The sequence below is a fragment of the Pygoscelis adeliae genome, unplaced genomic scaffold (assembly GCF_000699105.1).
Source record: "Pygoscelis adeliae isolate BGI_AS28 unplaced genomic scaffold, ASM69910v1 Scaffold7, whole genome shotgun sequence".
Lineage (NCBI taxonomy): Eukaryota > Metazoa > Chordata > Aves > Sphenisciformes > Spheniscidae > Pygoscelis > Pygoscelis adeliae.
In genome coordinates, this window is record NW_008825268.1 from 2,801,548 (window position 1) to 2,818,919 (window position 17,372).

General features: G+C 46.7%; 1 protein-coding gene across 1 annotated transcript in view; it reads left to right on the forward strand.

Annotated features, from left to right (window-relative positions):
* LANCL1 (LanC lantibiotic synthetase component C-like 1 (bacterial)) overlaps nt 1–12,907 on the forward strand; it is a 19,438-nt gene extending 6,531 nt beyond the window's left edge. The window contains exons 3-9 of the mRNA XM_009329646.1: nt 1,259–1,466; nt 5,474–5,609; nt 6,494–6,640; nt 8,646–8,828; nt 9,253–9,429; nt 9,699–9,771; nt 10,671–12,907. Of these exons, the coding sequence (XP_009327921.1) occupies nt 1,259–1,466; nt 5,474–5,609; nt 6,494–6,640; nt 8,646–8,828; nt 9,253–9,429; nt 9,699–9,771; nt 10,671–10,747 (1,001 nt within the window). The 3' untranslated portion in view covers nt 10,748–12,907. The remainder of the gene's footprint in view (nt 1–1,258; nt 1,467–5,473; nt 5,610–6,493; nt 6,641–8,645; nt 8,829–9,252; nt 9,430–9,698; nt 9,772–10,670) is intronic.
* The last annotated feature ends 4,465 nt before the right edge of the window (nt 12,908–17,372 follow it).

Consider the following 17,372-nt stretch of genomic DNA (forward strand, 5'->3'; position numbering starts at 1 on the left):
CTAATATACATGTGGAATTGAATTGTCTGTAGCACGAAGCTTTGGAGATTACCCATGCAAAGTGGGAAGGTGATCTAAATTTAAAATTGGCCTCAGTACCATGGAAAGTAATTTTGCAGCATGCTTGCACCCCCTCACCTTACCACATCAAAATGTGCAGAGATAGGCTTAAACACAGGACCCGAGTCTTCCTAGAAACGGTTAAGCTTTTCTCAAAGTGATGAAGGCCAGTAGCTTTCTCCAGTGCAGGTCTGAGGATGCCTTCCAGATCAGAAGGATGGTTCAAATGCAGCAGACCTTTCAGACACAGACTTACCAAGCACTCCTTGGTTACCTACTAAAAGCTTCAAAAGCTGGATGAAGACAGGGCCGATAGAGGCAAAGGACAGCAATTGATGTGAATTCTCAGTAGTGGAGTTGTTTCTGTAGCTGGCCAGCCCATTGAAAACCTCCAGGGAGGACCATGCAGCCTTTTCCAGCGTTCCAGGCAGCTGTTTATGTTTCAGACAAGGGCTGATCTCATGAATGACGTCCTGCAGAGGAGAGTCAGGCAGGATGCACCAGTCCTTGGTGTAGGGCTTGGGACCTGCCCAGCAGCAGGAGAAGATGTCCAGGGAGCTGTAACAACCTTGCTGGTGCTTTCCAGTGGGAGGGAAGAAAAAAAAGAAGAGCCAAGTAGGATGTCTTAAGGGTGCTGCTTCTCAGTGCTGACGACGTGTCACTTTTTTTAAAATCCAATCCATGCTAAGTGACTCAGCTGTTTATCTCCTGGCATGGGAAAAAATAATTGAGATAGGGTAACAACTCAGTACTGCTCTGCCACAAGTACCATCTTGCCCAAAGATGATTTTTTTTCCCCCCTCCACTGTTTAGCAACAGTCCCAGGTACAATTGATAGATTTAGGTGGGTTTGTCTAGGTCTCATCTTTTGCTCCTCGCTACTAAAATTGTATGTAACCTCTGTATCAGAAGCTCTGCTGTCCTCCAGCACCTCTTGGGTCAGACACTGCTGTTTGTCTTGACCTGCAGTCTACTAATGACCAGCATCAGGTACAAGGAGGTCACAAAGCAGGAAAAGAAGCTGTGGATGCTGCAGCTGTGGGTTATGCCCCTGGTTGTGCCCAAGAAGCCTGTCTAGAAAGCTTATGCCCTAGATGAGGGCTGAGGGCCAAGCTTTTAGTTTCGTTAAAACAGCCAGGGCACATAACAGGAAGGGTAAACTTTTCTGGTGGTTGCAACCTTTATGTTCCTTTTGCAGGCATTGCTTTGCTGTATTTGCACCTGTATGATGTGTATGGAGACCCAGCTTACCTTCAGGTGGCCCACGAGTACATGAAGAAGAGCCTGAGCTGTCTGACAAGACGATCCATCACTTTCTTGTGTGGAGATGCTGGACCCTTGGCAGTGGCTGCTGTCATCTACCACAAACTGCAGAACCAGAAGCAGTCAGAAGACTGCATCACTCGGTAAAACGCTTGGTTATGTCTTTGACCTAATGTTCCTCTTGCTCATAGAGCTAGTCTGGGCTCGTACCAGGCACTCTCTGCCAAGCCCGAATACATTTTGTTGCAGTCTTATGTGAGAGAGAATCCAGTAATTTAGCAAGGCAGTACAAACTTGTTCTGTCCTGGGGAAAGAGCTAGCTTACGGACAAACACACTTGCCTAGCAGCCTGTAGACTGGGGAGCAAGGATATTGTTCAGCTGGTACTGCCATCTTAAAAATAATTCCGATAAACACAGGAAGAAAAAAATGCCAAAATTGGAAAAACCCAGAAGGTGAGGTTTGGTATTTTTTCAGAACCCTTGAATTTAGCTTTACTGCCATTTTGATGAAAAGGAGAAATGTGGCAGGATTATTAGATTAATTTTGTCACTCGCTTCCACTTGCTATTTGTTAGTTGACTTTGACTTAAACCTAAGATTGACAGCATCCCTTTCAACTGCTGAATGCAGCTGGTTATGATTCATTTATTTCTATTTCCTGCCTTTCCTCAACTGTTTTCAAATGTATTTTTGTTGGGTACTTAAGACAAGAGAAGGACAAACAAGCAGTTCTACAGTCAGATCGGCATGTGGCTGAGGAAGGAAAAAAGTTAAGGAGATGCAGTTGCAAGCTTTTCTTGCTTAAGGGAGATCAGTTTTGAGAAGGTGAGAAACAGTCCTGTAAAGAGTTTCCATTTACGTGTGGTCAGCACAAAAACAAGACAAAACCCCTGACACTTCAGAACAACACTGAGTGCCCTTAAACAGCCATGAGCAAGTGATGCATAATATCAATTAAAAAAGCCATGGGTGAGAATCAGAGGTGCCTGTATGGTTTGGACGCCAAGTTCCCACTCCCTTAACTATGGTTTATGTGGATATGGTCAGTCTGAGGACAGAACTCTTTTCTTTATTCTTGAAATAATCTGTGGTTTAGCTTTTGCTTAATAGCGTGTCAAAGTGGTGAATCTCACTATGATTAATATATTTGCTAACAAAAAGGGAACTAATCTGTCAAACAGTACTGGCCAGTTGTGGTCAATGCATAAGCACCAAGTTGTGAAAAATCCCTAGTTCATGTTTTCTTGCTGTAGCTCTTCCCTCCCTGTATCCCTCCTGTTCTGCCTACAGTTTTGTGGCAGAATGGAAACTCATGATTAATTCTGCACTGCCATCTAATGGCATAATAAAGTCAGAGCCCTGGAAATTGATTTCTTTGTACATCTGAGGAGGAAAAAAGAGAAATGTGGCTTTCTTGAAGGAACAGTTATACTGTCCTTACTCTGCCACTGATTCCCAGAGCAGTTAGCCTGACCATGCTACCTTTAAAAAGAGGGTATTTCTTTGAGAAATAGCTCCCTTAATCAAAACTCTTTAAGTGGGTTTTGAGTATGCTGTTCAGTTACCGAACAGTTGCTAAGTTATGCGGTGAAGTGCATAGAAAGAGCACTTGTATTACAGCTGCGGAGAAGGAGGGCCTTTCTCCGTTTTGTTCTGTCTTCTAAAGCACCTCATCTTTACAGAGCCTGAGGAGAGAATCCATCAGCCAGGTTTTACCTGCAGTGGAAGAGACAGAAGCTTGCTTTTTCTTAGCTCCTTGCACTTGCCTAAATGAGTTCATGACCAACAAATGTGCTTTTATGGTCTGGAGAGACTAACGTTTCAGGGCAGCCCATTTTCCAAGAGCCTGTGAAAACCTGAGCCGTGTTCCAGGAGTCCTCTTTTCCCTGCCATCTCCCACCAATTCAGAAGGTCAAAGGTTTGCTTTTAGAGCCAGTGGCATACAAAAATTCCATCTTGCTCTACAGCTGCCTCGCTTTCCCTCTGTCAAGAAACTATTGATTTTTGATGGTTGAGGTAATAGGCTGATATGTGAGCAGGAGTGGCTCTTCCCTTCAGGGACCTCGATTTACCCCCTCGCACCTGAGAAATGCATTCTGCATGCAATCAGTCCACCAGCATCCCAGTGATCTCTTGCTGCACACATGCCATGCAGCCTTGCCCCACATTTCAAAAACAACAGAAACCACTGGCAGACTTCCTCCCCTGATTATCCTGGCTGGGAAAGCAGCTAGAGGTATAAGCAACAATGAATAAGGAGCAAGAATAGTAGCTCCAGCCACTCCAGATTTCCCCATGAAAAGACTTCGCATCCAGATCTCAGAAAATCCCTACCATGGGTATTACTGTTTATCCACCCATCCTTCTATTGCACCTGACATTTCCCTGACATCTCAGAGCTGAACAACATCACCAGCCAGCATCTCTTCTGGCCAGCCTGCTTGCTGGGTAGAGTCCATCTGTTGAAACACTGTTTTCCTCCTTGGAAACCCTCCTCTTCATCTGCCTTCCTTGGACTTAGGGACAGGGGACATGAGGAGGCAGCAGGGCTTTCCTTTCAGCCCACACAGCTGAGAGAGGGACCCCTGCTTACTCCTAGTCTTGGATGTAAAGTCTTTCTCTTGGGTTTAATCTGCGAGAAATCTCCCCCATGGAGCAATGCACACCTCAAGTGGTACGTGAGGAGATTGAAATGCCAATCCACCTTGAGACACTGCTCTCTCCTTTCTCCTTCAATATCCCTGCTCACTTTGAGTCCAGTGCCAAGGGAAAGTTTCCTGCCATGGGGAGTCACAGCCCAGCATCCTCTCTCTCCTCCGAGGGTACTCTGGACATTTGGTTGCTTCTTTGCAACACATTGTTCTGCCCAGGAGCAAAGGCTGCCAAGGCACCTTTTCTGCTCCTCGCGCTGCTGTGACAGGGAAGCCCTGCACACACCCAGCTCTCCTGGCTGGTTTCTTAGTCCTCTCCCTGTTGCAGCCACAGCAGGAAGCAGCTGAGGGAACAGCCGTGAAACCACTTACGCTGGTATTTTAAAAGTGATGGCATTTTTCAGATTGCTGTCTCAGGGGTTAACAGAAAAATAAAGCCAAACCCAGTCACATCCCTGTCTGCTGCTCTGACAGGGAAGAACATCCAGCCTTGTTGGAAGTGTGATGAGAAGCAAAATAAAGGAAAAATTGTATCAAGAGTGAATTGGGCTACAAAGCACCAGTGTGAAGAGCTGTTGGTCTCTGTTAGCACTACAGGAATATCACCAACTTGGCAACATGATAATAGAAAAATGGCAAAGAAAATATCTGACTCCAGCAGACGTCTCGCTCTGGACTTGTGGTCTAAAGGCTGGTGTCAACCAGGCAGTCCTCAGTGTGGGGTTGCACCACATACAGCCCACAGCACTCACACTCTGCTGAGGTGTCCCCACTACTGCTCAACTCTCCTTAGAGAAGATTTCTTACATGTGCTGCAGAGGCTTGATTTTAAACAACATTCCCAGCTGCTTCTCCCCACCTCTCACCTAGATTTTTAGCTTATGGAGGCACCTCTTTCTCCACTGACATTGTAGCCCTGGCCACTTGCGGGCATGGAGAGAAAGGGGCTTTTCTGTCAGGACTTCTGAGAATAAGGGGTGAGATTTTTCCACATACCATCGGCACTAGTTTGACTTTCTAGCATTCCTTGGGCAGCCAAATTAAACACACACCATTTTAGTTTGAAAATACTCATTTTTGGCAGAGGGTCTGCCTTGCCAACAGCATCACAGGGAAGTAATGGTGGGCAGGCTTTCCTTGCTGAATTGGGGCAGCCTTTCCTGAGCAGTCAGCAACTTTATGCTGACTGTTTCCTATAGCCCAGGTTTCCCCACAAGTAGCTTTCCCGGCGCTGGTGCTCTAAAAAACAAGCACGTAGTACAACTGCATTGTAAAGAGCTGAGCAGACTAAAGCAATAACCCAAACAAAAAGCAGAGGGGAAAGACGGATTCTGCACCTTGCATAGCTGGAAGGCTGAGACCCAAAGACTGGCCTGACATCTCCCAGGGCATGGGCAGCACGAAGGAACAAACCACATTTTTGAGCTCTAGTCTTACTGCTTGGTTACATGGTTTTGTGTATCCTCTAATCTCTCCCATGTGAATTTTTCTTTGTAGTTTGCTCCATCTACACAAGCTTGACCCACGAGTGCCAGATGAACTGTTGTACGGGCGCATGGGCTATCTCTATGCACTGATATTTGTGAACAAGCACTTCGGAGAGGAAAAGATCCCTCAAAGTCACATTCAGCAGGTACTGTGGCTTCTGCTGATTTGTTAGCTCCCTCTTCCCACGCAGCTCATCTTTGGGCCGGTAAAAATCAACAGTAGATGTAGAGAACTCTGGCAACAAGGCAGAAACCACATCATGGTATCCCTGCTACCCTTCTTCCAAAGGGGCAAAGCACCACACACCCCCCACCATCCATATAAATCCATAGGCAGTACTGAACTGGCATACATTTCACTCCCTCACCCACACTCTTCCCTCTGCTTGGGCAGAAAAACAACTGGTTTGTTCTGTACCAGGATACTCACTGTGCTGTGTCCAAGGCAGCAGCATTTCCCTCACCTGCATCTGCGTCCTGGTTTCAGCTGGAATAGCGTTAATCTTCTTTCTAGTAGCTGGTACAGTGCTGTGTTTTGGATTTAGTATGAGAGTAATGTTGATAACACACCGATGTTTTAGCTGTTGCTAAGTAGTGCTTACACTAGTCAAAGACTTCTCAGCTTCTCATGCCCTGCCAGCAAGAAGCTGGGAGGGGGCACAGCCAGGACAGCTGACCCAAACTGGCCAAAGGGGTATTCCATACCATGTGACATCATGTTCAGTATATAAACTGGGGGGAGTTAGTCGGGGGCTGGCGATCACTGCTCAGGAACTGGCTGGGCATCGGTCGGCAGGTGGTAAGCAATTGCATTGTGCATCATTTATTTTGTATATTTTTTTATCATTATTATAGTTATTATTTTCCCTTCCTGTTCTGTCCTATTAAACTGTCTTTATCTCAACCCACGAATTTTACTTCTTTTCTGATTCTCTCCCCCATCCCACTGTGGGGGGGTTAGTGAGCGAACGGCTGTGTGGTGTTTAGCTGCCTGTCGGGTTAAACCACAACAATCTGTTCCCATCCACAGGTCTGTGAAGCCGTTGTAGCCTCAGGAGAGAGCTTGGCCAAAAGGAGGAACTTTACAGCAAAGAGCCCACTGATGTATGAGTGGTACCAGGAGTACTATGTAGGGGCAGCCCATGGTTTGGCTGGGATTTACTACTATCTCATGCAGGTAAGAGGCACTGGAGGGGAAGGGCCTTTAGCAGCTGTTTCATGTTTCTTTGAACAAGGAGGAGCATTTGAATTGGCTCTTGGTGATGTCAAACTAGGCAAGATCCCTTGTCTGATGGACTTTCTCCTGGGTTTGATCACGCATCCCTACTTCTAACGGTTTTCTCTAAATCTGTGAGATTGAATTTCCCACTTCCATGGTGATCGGTAGGGAAATGTGGCCTGCATTATACCAGCATTTTCACATAATGAAGCCCTGTAGGTCAGCTGAGTCTGAGCTTCCTCCTCTTGTGTTAATTGCTTACAAAGTATTTCCATTTGTTGGTATCTGTGGGTTTCCTGTGTTTTTTGATGTAGTTACTTGGAGCAATCTCAGATCATTGCAGAATGAGAATCTCTGTAAGAAAAGCATGGTGAAAGAGATTGTGTTCATAGTAGGAAAGTGGAAAATGCCTTTCTTTACAAATCAGGGCCTCTATCTAAATGTTAAAGAGGAGGGACTTTTTACTTTGATAAAGCAGCTGAATTCTATAGTGCCTGAAGTAGGCAGGGCAAGACAAGAGGTTGGGAGCTGCAGTGCCTCTTTGCTTTGATGCTGTCTTTCTCACAATTTTGCACAACTCGCTGGAGCTCTGGGAATCTTTGCTTCCCTGGCTCTGAAATGAGGGTGATAATTCCCCTATGTGGGTCACTTTGTGCATAAATTTACAGTGCTTAAGCTCTTAGAAAAATAACAGCAATAAATAACATTGCATTTTCAAAGCATTAAGGGCACCTACTGAGCAACACAAATTATGTAAACACAGCAAGGTTCATAGAAATAGGTGATATCTTTTATTAGACCCAACTCTCACAGCAGGTGGAAAAAAAGCCATCAGGTTTCAAGTATTTGAGCTTCCCTTCAGCAGCCTCAAAGTTCAAGCTCATACACAGGATAAGCAGAGTTCCTGTGAACGTAACCCTCTTACGTGACTCAGAGAGGAAGGGGTGGTTGGTGTTTTTTAAGCAGAAGGAGATTTGGCAAGAGGAGGATGCGAAGTGATTATTGCCCAGGAGTACAGAATGGCTAGCTGGGAACAGAGGAGACAGCAGTGTGCTGTGAGCCCAAATTTGCACCAAGTCCCTGAGCTTGTTCCCAGGCTGATGTTTTAAAGAATTTTGAGTGTAAGTTTCCCATAAAATACTGCATGGGCTTCATGCTTCTCTGCCGTATGAAGTACAAGGAGCCTGGATCAGCCAAGCATGATGCACAAAAAGCCTTGGGGGAAGCAAACAAGGGAAATACGGGGAGGAGAACATTGGACTTTTATCTCTAATGGTTTTACAGCACAAGTATTGATTTTTAATTTTCAAGTTATCAACCTGGGAACAGTGTGATCCTTAGATGAGAGTGCTCATTGCAGTCTGCCGTGGGAAGTCAGAACTGCACAGATTTCATGTGGGGCAGTGTCATTGGAAGAGGACACTGAAGCCACTCCTTTGCTTCCATCTGAGGTCAGCGGTGAAGTCACCCCCTTGCAATTACCCAGAAACATTTGTGAAAATGCAGCATCACAGCCCTCCATCTGGGCTAGCCCAGCAGCTCAGAGCTGAGATGCTCTAGGTGCTAGGAATCATTCCTGGTATTCATCCTTAATACTGTTTTTATACAGTTTATCTCTTTACTCCAACTCTGGGTACCTGAAACTATTCCTACTCATCTTCAGGAAAAGAAACAGCGAGCCCTCTTGCTTAGAGGGTCGGGTGACACGCTAGGGGCAGCCTTTGTTTCGGAGGATGCAAGGGTATGACTGGAAATAAGTCCCTACCGAAGGGCAGAGCAGTCTGGGGCCAAATGGGTATTTGTGATGTGTGAAAGCCTGGACCAAAGAAATAACTTGATTTACAAGGAGCAAGAGGGAACGTGGCCATAGTTGGCTTTGTTTCTGCCTTTCAGGCAGATCTTGGGCCTCTTAGGGAGAGACAGAATGGTAATTCTCCCTGATTTAACACTTTCTCTCTCTTAGCCTGGCCTTGGAGTGAGCCAAGTAAAACTGCACAACACAGTCAAACCCAGCGTGGACTACGTCTGCCAGCTGAAGTTCCCATCTGGCAATTACCCTCCATGCATCAATGACACCAGAGACCTACTCGTCCACTGGTGCCATGGGGCACCAGGTGTTATCTACATGCTTGTCCAGGCCTACAAGGTACCAGAAATCTTGCAAAGACCCTGTGGGGACCCCTAAATGTGGAACTTCATCATGGAGAAGACTCTGTTGAGACCCCCCCTGCCTGAGAGTAGGATGGCTTGTTACAATGAAATCACCCCACAGGGACCACTGACTGAAACGGAAATTAGTCTTTTAAAAAATTATTTCTGAAAATATCCATCAGCTGTGTGGGGTGTCCTGTTGCAGGTGACCGATGGTGACAACTAGTTGTGTGTGAAGTAATGGTCATACAGCCCCATTCATCATATCAAAAACCTCCTTTAAAGTAGACAGCAAAGTCACAGCATTAAGACTTCAGTAGGAGAGAAACTAATTAACCCAAGCCTCCCCACTGACACAGGGATGCTCTTTGTGTGGAGGAAATTGCCTCGGCAAGAGGGAATATTTCTTGTCTCTGCAGGTCTTTGGGGAACAGCAGTACCTAAATGATGCCCTGCAGTGTGCTGAAGTGATCTGGCAGCATGGGTTACTGAAGAAAGGCTACGGGCTGTGTCACGGGACAGCTGGCAATGCTTATGGCTTCCTAGCACTGTACAACCTCACTCAGAACATGAAATTCCTGTACAGGGCCTGCAAGGTGAGAGCCTGTGTAAGGAAGGGAGAGGGGATTATTCACTTCTGCCTTTTACGTCACCACCTTTGCCTTTGAAACCTAATTTCTAGTGTGGCAGAGATGGAGCTACATCTGACCAGCTCCACCAGAATAGTCCTTCAGCAGCACAGTACAGAAGGAATATCTTGCAGAAGCCTTGCTCTGGAAGGGATAAAGTGAGGACGAGGGTGATATTTTTTTTTTAAGATCCGTCTTTAACAAGATTTGAACACTTTCTGTTCCTCTTTTCTCAGTTTGCAGAGTGGTGTTTAAGCTATGGTCAACATGGGTGCCGGACTCCAGACACGCCATTCTCTCTCTTTGAAGGTAACCTCCATCTCTATGCTTGTGTTCTGCTCCTGGATCTGAGCCAGTCCAGCACCAAGGAAAACCAAATACATGCTCCACTGAAGTCTTTGCAAAACTCAGTGTAGAGGATGGGAAGGAAATTTCATTCACTGTTTTTACCCTTTCCCAGAAGAAGTCTTCTTGTAGTACAGGCTAATGTCTTAGCTGGAGCATCTTGTCCTCTTGGGCCTCCCACACAAATTCTGCACACAGGTCCCAAGGGGAATTCTTCAATGGGTACAGGCCAAAGTCCACCTTATGGTAATTTGTAGCCTGGCTTCTCAGTCAGTCTCTTTTCTGTCTATTTTTAAGGATTAAAGTCCTTCGTGGGCTTTCCAGCTCCATTCCAAAGGTGAGTGAGGAACAAATGAGGCTGCTTTTGGCAGCCTTGTTGGCTCCTACGGCACCTTGTGGCTCCTGCTAATGGCTCCCCCAAAATCTGCCACCAGCAGGTATTGCTGAAAGAGCCGGTTCCTCAGCTAACGTAAATCTTCCTAGCTTTGCTGCAGGCCAAGGAACAAGGGCAGTTACATCAATGAAGACCTGAGGCAGCAATGTCAAAGGGTCCAAAGTTTTCCAAAGATACTCAGATTGTTAAACCTGTGGACAGGTAAAACAGAAGGGAGGAAGCTGGAGGGGGAAGACCCATCATGTTTTCCCAGGTGCTTTTCAACATTTGATTAACTTCAAAATGCTTTCCCCGCTGAAGTTCCTAAGTTGCTTGGGAAACCTGGGTTCAGACCTTGGAAATTATTTAGGTCCTTCTGAAAACATTTTCCTTTCTTCTGTCTTCATGACTCATTCATCCCCTGGATAATTGATAAAATGGGTGCCCAAAGGGAATCTCTCTGAAGCACATTGTGTTTTCTTATCCTCAGGAATGGCTGGAACGATTTACTTTCTTGCTGACCTGCTGGTGCCAACCAAGGCTAAGTTCCCTGCATTTGAACTCTAAATCTGAGCTTGGCAGTTTCCAGCCTGAATCCTTCCGCACTTGGAAAAGCAGTTCGAAGCTGCTTTCTCCTTCGTCCAAACTCATCATTGTTCACCTAACTGAACGTAAATCCATCCTCCTGAGGGCATGCTGAGTTCTCTAATATTTCTGGTCATCTCATTGCATTGTTTCAATTTAAAAGACAGAATGCCGACCTTGCTGGGGTCCTGGGGTCTCTTAAAAATGCAGGGCTGCAGGTGGGAGCAGGGAGAAAATGTACAGTATTTTGTTGGCTATAGAGTTTTACTATTTTCTGTATCCCATTTCCTGGGAGAAAGTTTTCTATTGAATGTAACTTTGGCCATTTAATTTTTTTTTTTTTTTCTTTTGTGCTGACAAATAGTTGCAGGAATTTAGTTGCCTTCGGAAAACAAAAGATGAAAAAATGAGACTACTGCCCTGCAAGTTGCTTTTAAGTGTTTTCTTTCTGAGCACCCAGGCAGTAGGCAGTTCAGTAGCTGGGCTGCTCCACATGAAGCAGATGTGATGGACTGTGGAGTCTTTATATATGGTTTTTTAATGTCAGATTGCAAGTGGCACAGCTGGAACTGTCATGCCAAAGCCTTGTCCTGAATTTCCACCTATCTGCTTTAAAGGCAAAGGCTATGTATAGCTCTTTTGTGCATTTTTTCTAGTGACAGACAAATAATCCACTAGCTTTTGTGCTTATTTGCCATCTTAGCTAAACCTTGCAAAAGTCCATTGATCATCTAATGGAAAACTCCAGTCTAAAAATGAGCTAAGCATGCTTGCTGGTGTGGTCTCTTCTGTTCAGCTCTGAAAGTTTATTTTGCAGTCTTTATTTAAAATTGCGTATGAATATTATAGGTGTTAGGTAGTGCCAGGCCCACCAGCAGCAGCATGGGAAAAGAAATGTATTCCACTGAGTTCTGTCAGTGTTTAAACCTATTACCTGTATAGATGTTGTTTACGTGCTTTGTTTTATAAGCTTTCCTGAACCTGGATAAATGAGTCGCTTGTTTGACTTGTTACTGCTTGTTGTAGCTTGATATGCAACCACACATTTCCAACTGGAAAATCTGCCCTACGTTAAATAGCTTTTACCTGTCAAGCAGACCAGATACTTGCAAGGGGTAAATCTGCTTTTCCGTCCTTAGCTGATGCTACACTAATTTGCAGCAATTAGGGTCCCAATGCTGTAAACCACTTTCTTAGCACTGAGCATGAGCTAAACACTGAGTGCAGTGAAAGTTACTGATGCAGCCGTACCACTTTGTGCTGTCTGAGGGCAGCTCCTCAGCCTGCACCAGAGCAGACGTGGGTTTTGATCTTTTAAGGGCCCACCTGCTGAGTGCCTCAGGCCACCTAAGAGCAGGCAAGCAGCTGCAGGGCAGCATGGGCAACCTCCAAGCCAGTGCGCTCCTGCAGCAGCGATAGTGAAGCAGGAGGACCAAACATGGCACACTAACACAGATAGCTCACATGTGCCTGAACGCAGGGCAGCCTAGCCACAGCCAGCATAGGCAGACCCTCAAGAGCCTCCTGGATGGGCTGCCCCAGCAGAGAGAATAGAAACCATTCCTGGAAGGCTGCCTGTTTCCTCAAAGTCCAGCCATCACAGGTTTCTGGAAGTTCGTCAAAAGACAGCCTGAAGCACAGAGAAGCTCATCTGCTTTGGGCTGGGCATCCCTGTCAGAAGCCTCAAGCTCATGCAGACTCAGTGGTGGTCATCCCCTATCATTCACAGGGCCTAAACAACACAGGGAGGTGACTGGAAAGGAGGAAGCATAGCCTTGAGAGCAGGATTTGGCTAATCAAACAGTACATGAGGCCTGCTGTAAGTTACCTCTCAGCTTGGCTGGTGTGATGGCAATGTAGGGATACTGCTCTGAGCCTGGGTTTCTCCTGAGCACTACTTCTGCCAAGGAGATGGTTCGTGCAGCCTGGTGTCATGGCAGCATCACATCTCAGGGTTCGTACGCTGATCAGGGAAGCATCAGGGCCTGGTGTACAACTGCTTAATGGAGCACTGTTTAATAAAAATACTGAAACAAACAAGCTTTGGATTATTTTTACCCCTGGCTTTGTGACCAGGATTCATGTCTGAAGAGATCAAGATATGCCACAACAGCCGCTCTGGTAGCTCCTGGAGGCTCATTGGCCTCCCTCCCACACACCCTGAATGTATTTCATGTTTTTCCCCATCTCCAATCCATCGAGGCCAGTCCTGTGCTTTCCCTCACAGGCTGTGCTTTTCTCTCAGGACATCCTTTTGCAGCACTGTCTCTGTCCAAGGCTGCGTCCCCCCTACTGTGGCTTCCATTGGAGACCACAGTCCTGCAGGTTAGTCTTGATTGCATCAAAACAGGCCTGTGTGCAGTGCTGGCCACCAGAAAGAGGATGTGGATCCTCCCAAAAAAGCACCCTCCTGCCCAGTGGAAGGAGGAACAGGCTGCCTCAGGAAACTGTGACTGTCCAGCACCAGAGGCTTTAAGATCAGACTATCAGGAATGGTATGGGATCCTGCCCTCCAGCACAAGCATAAATTAAGTTGCTTGAGGTCCTTTACAGCCTGGTTTTCTACAATTTCCATTTCTGTTAAGGTTTATGGTAATGCTCTTCAGGGAGGGGGTCCAGCAATCAGGATGGGAAAGAAGCATAGTGCGGAGTTTCTCTGGTTGCCCTTGCTTTCTCGTACAGGAGTGTGGTGCTGCCCACTTCCACCCATCTTCATGCCAAGCAGAGGGAGCGGGAGCAAGATGAAGCCTGAAAACACACAACTGCTCCTGCTCTAACCATGTACCTGAGAGTGACTTTAGCAGAAGTGTAGACATTTAACACTTAGTTCTTGGCGGTGGTTATGTTTGTCCATGGTGTGTTCTGTTTAAAAAAAAAAAAAAATCAAATGCCTTATACTCCCAAGAAATAAGTAAAAAGCATATTTTGAATGCATTGCCATCTGGCTCAGTTTGTGTTCACCTCCTGTGTATACCAGTGTGATCAGTAAGATGAAAAATGTCCCAAATACTGTTAACCAAACATCATTTGTAGGTGTGCATCTCCCCCAAGAGCCTGCTGAAACCCCAAGAGGTTTCAGCTCTCAAGAGCTGACAGCAGCCTCTGCTATGAAAGAGGTGACATAGGGACAGTGCAAGGGGACAGATATGTTATTGCTGCCTCTGCCCAACTTACTTCATTTCCCATTCCTGCATATTAACTTTTCAAATGCCCACAAACTGCAATCAGTGCTGATGTTAAATCTGTGGCTAATACTAGCAACCCCCCCCCCCCTCCAGGAGTGGTCCTCAGCCCCTACACCATTAGCAGTCAGACACATACCTCATTTGATAAATCAGTTTACGAACTACCACTGCAGTTGTTTAATGCACACTGGTTTCACTCTGAAACCACTTCAGAGTTGGCTGCTGGCTGTGGAGTGGCAGACGCCCTCCTTGTGTTGGTAGGGAAAAAGCACAGCAGAAGAGCAACTCAGCCTCCACAAACCCCAGCTCGGCCTCCTGCCCCCAACAGGAACATTGTTCCCATCTGACAGGCACAGAGCTGGGTGAGGTGGACAATTAAGGTTGCATGTCCCACGTGTGATACCACAAAAGCAGCTATCGGAGAAGCAGCTGCGGGGCACAAAGCTGCTCATGAAGGGCTTCATTTACATGAGTTACCCAGCCAGACCTCGCCTCTGTCCAGCATCTCATCTGACTTCCATCCCTTTGCGTCACTATCTTGCCTTTCCCCCTTCCCCTCTTATTTTGTTCATGTTTTTCCACCACAGTGTAATACCTTGGCCAAATTTGAGTGGGGTTTTCTGACAGTAACACCCAACGGAATGTGGCTGGTCCCAGTGAGACCGTAAGTCCTGCTTCAGGCCAGCAAGGTCCCAGCACATACAGTTGAGTTGTTGCAAGAGATTTTTGGGTTTTTTACACTGGGAAGAATACCACAGGTTCCTCACCTCTTTCTGCCCAGAATGTCTGAGCCCTTTGGCCAAAGTGTCCCCCACATCCCTTTAGCTGCATCCAGGAAAGAAACCTGAACTGAAGGCCAGTACCCAGACCAGGAAATCTAAACCCCAAGAGTTACAACTCGCAACGTTATGAAGTGTCTGAAGACAAAATCCAACAGAGCAGGAGGCAGCAGATCCGCACAAAATAAGCACCTGAGGAAACATGCTGGAGCTCAGCTAGGCTTACCCCTGGCAGGGGAGCTGGCCTGGGGACACCCCTTGCTGAAGCGTGGGTGGAGGTGGCCTCAGCAAGGGGCTGTATGTCCCCAGCAGGTGGCAATGCAGCCTGACATCAGCAACCACCCTGCCATTGCCAAGCACATGCCTGCACCCTCAGCTGCTAAATCATACCTCGAGAGAGCTGGGATTCAGCTCTTGGGTAGCCCTGGGAAAGTTGCTCAAACCAAAAAGCCCACACGGATGAGGTTGTATTTGTATACTGTGTGGGATGACAGAGATGTGAGAAATGTGGAAGCCCTTCAGAAGTGCATGGTCTCTAAGTCAGTCATGCACCCTCAAAAAAAAACCAGAACAAAAAAGCACATCTTTCCCAATCCTGCCTGAAGCCACTCAAGTTCTTCCTCAAGCCCCCGCAGGGGAGGTCAACTCCTCATGCTCTTCAGCCACATGGGCAGGTTTTCAAGGAAATGCTCCACGTGCTGGGTGAAAATGTTCTATAGGCCTCCCTACATCAGTTCTACAGACGTTGCACAAGTTCTGCCACCAACTGCTCCCAACTCGCGGGAACTAGAGAGCCGACAACCCCCATCCCCACAGGCTACCCTTGTGTTTGTGAAGTCTCCTGCACTGAACATGCCTTCCCTAGAACCCCATAGGGTTTGGGGACATCCCAAAGGGCAAGAGCATCAAGAAAACCCAGCTGGGCACATTTGTAAGGGTGCCAAGGCTCACCACTGAGATACTTTGATGTCAAGGGAAAAACCAAACCTAGGTAGGGCTGAAATGGCTCCTGCAGATGGCTTTGCAGTGGTGTCTCCATTGGGACATGGCCTGAAGCCAACAGGGCCAGAGCAGCCTTGGGTCTCCCTGACCCTGCTGACAGGCAGTCTTGGGAGTTTTTAGGCAACCCCTTGCTTCGGCCATGCGTAGGGATGGTGGAGCACAAGGCAGGGAACTGGGCCCCATGGAGTGGGGAGTTTCAGGCCAGTGGTTTTTTTCAGGTTTTCAGGGGGATCCCAGTGCACAGTGGGTGTGCAATATTAGCATCCAAACTCACTTTCAACCCAGCAGGAAGCAGATAACTAAGCTCAGGCCAACATAGACTCAAAACCCCAAATTCAGTATCATAGCTGGTGTGGATGGATACTGCAGCATCTTTATAGCTGGGCCTTTCAACTTACCAAGCACAGTTCATTAACCTTGGCAAAAGGGATAAGCATGGACTTCCAGATTATAGCTGAAACTGAGAGGGTTGCTTCATTGACTGTTCTCCCTGAATCAACACAGCTTATACCTTCTGCTTGCCTTTTTGGTTTTGTTTTTCCTCCTTACCTTTGCTTTTCTCAGTGGCAGTAATTTTCTGGAAAAATCGTTTATGTGGGCCAGATCTGGAGCTGTGTAAAGCCCATGGAGTTAAGCTGATCTAGAGCACTTTCGGACCCAGCCCTTTTGCAACAGCTGAACGTAGGAGTCAGGGGGAGTATAATTAACTTTGAACAGTTGATCAAATTTCAGGCTTAGCTAATAAGCCTGTTTGTGCCTGACCTTAACAGCAAGTCTTGGTATATTAATTAAAGGATCCCAGCAAGATCTGACAGGTAGTTTTTTGTTGTTGGGTTTTGTTTTTTTTTTTTTGTTTGGAAAGAGCAAGCAAGCTCTTCCATCATTCAGGATGTCCCGCATTGAACATCCCCTTACCATGAGCTGGAAACAGATACACCACCACTCTCCCTTTAACACAAACATATTTACATCCCTCCTATACCCCTGTCTTTGCCAAGATTACAGAATATCACTTCATACCAACTAGGCTTCAGAGAGCTCCTTCCCAGCTCTGGAGCGAAGATCAGGGATGCTGCTACCGCAAAACTGATGTTGCTTGGCTTGGGTGATGCTTTGCAAGCCCAGAGAGGAGATGAGGCTTACTGTGCCGATGGCCGTGCTGGCACTACTGTGAACATGGTGTTTGGTGTCTGGGGATGAGCATTGCCCACCATCCTGGTACCACCCCATTGGCAGAACTGACCTTTGAAAACAGAGGATGAGCATGAAGATCTCTGCCTGCCTGGGCGGCTGCAATGCACAGCTGCTCCAAGGCCTAAAGAGAACCATCACATCTTCACATCCTGCAGGATTGTTGCTGTTTCAGAATCAAAACCACTCCTTCAAAAGCTGTTAGGGAAAAGCAGAACAAAACAGCTCTCAATACAGCTGCTGATTCGAGACAGAGCCTGTTATTGCCTCACCCACAAAGCTTTTTATTCCCAAGTGTAGTTCTAGCCAGCTTTCACCCTCAGCATGGTGGTCCCTGCTGTTTCCTCCTGCAGCAGAGCTGCCTGAAGACACTTCTGTTTTACCTCTCTCCCTAACTCACTCTCACCCACTTGTTTCTGTCTCCATGCTGCCCCTTTTGGGGAAGAAGGG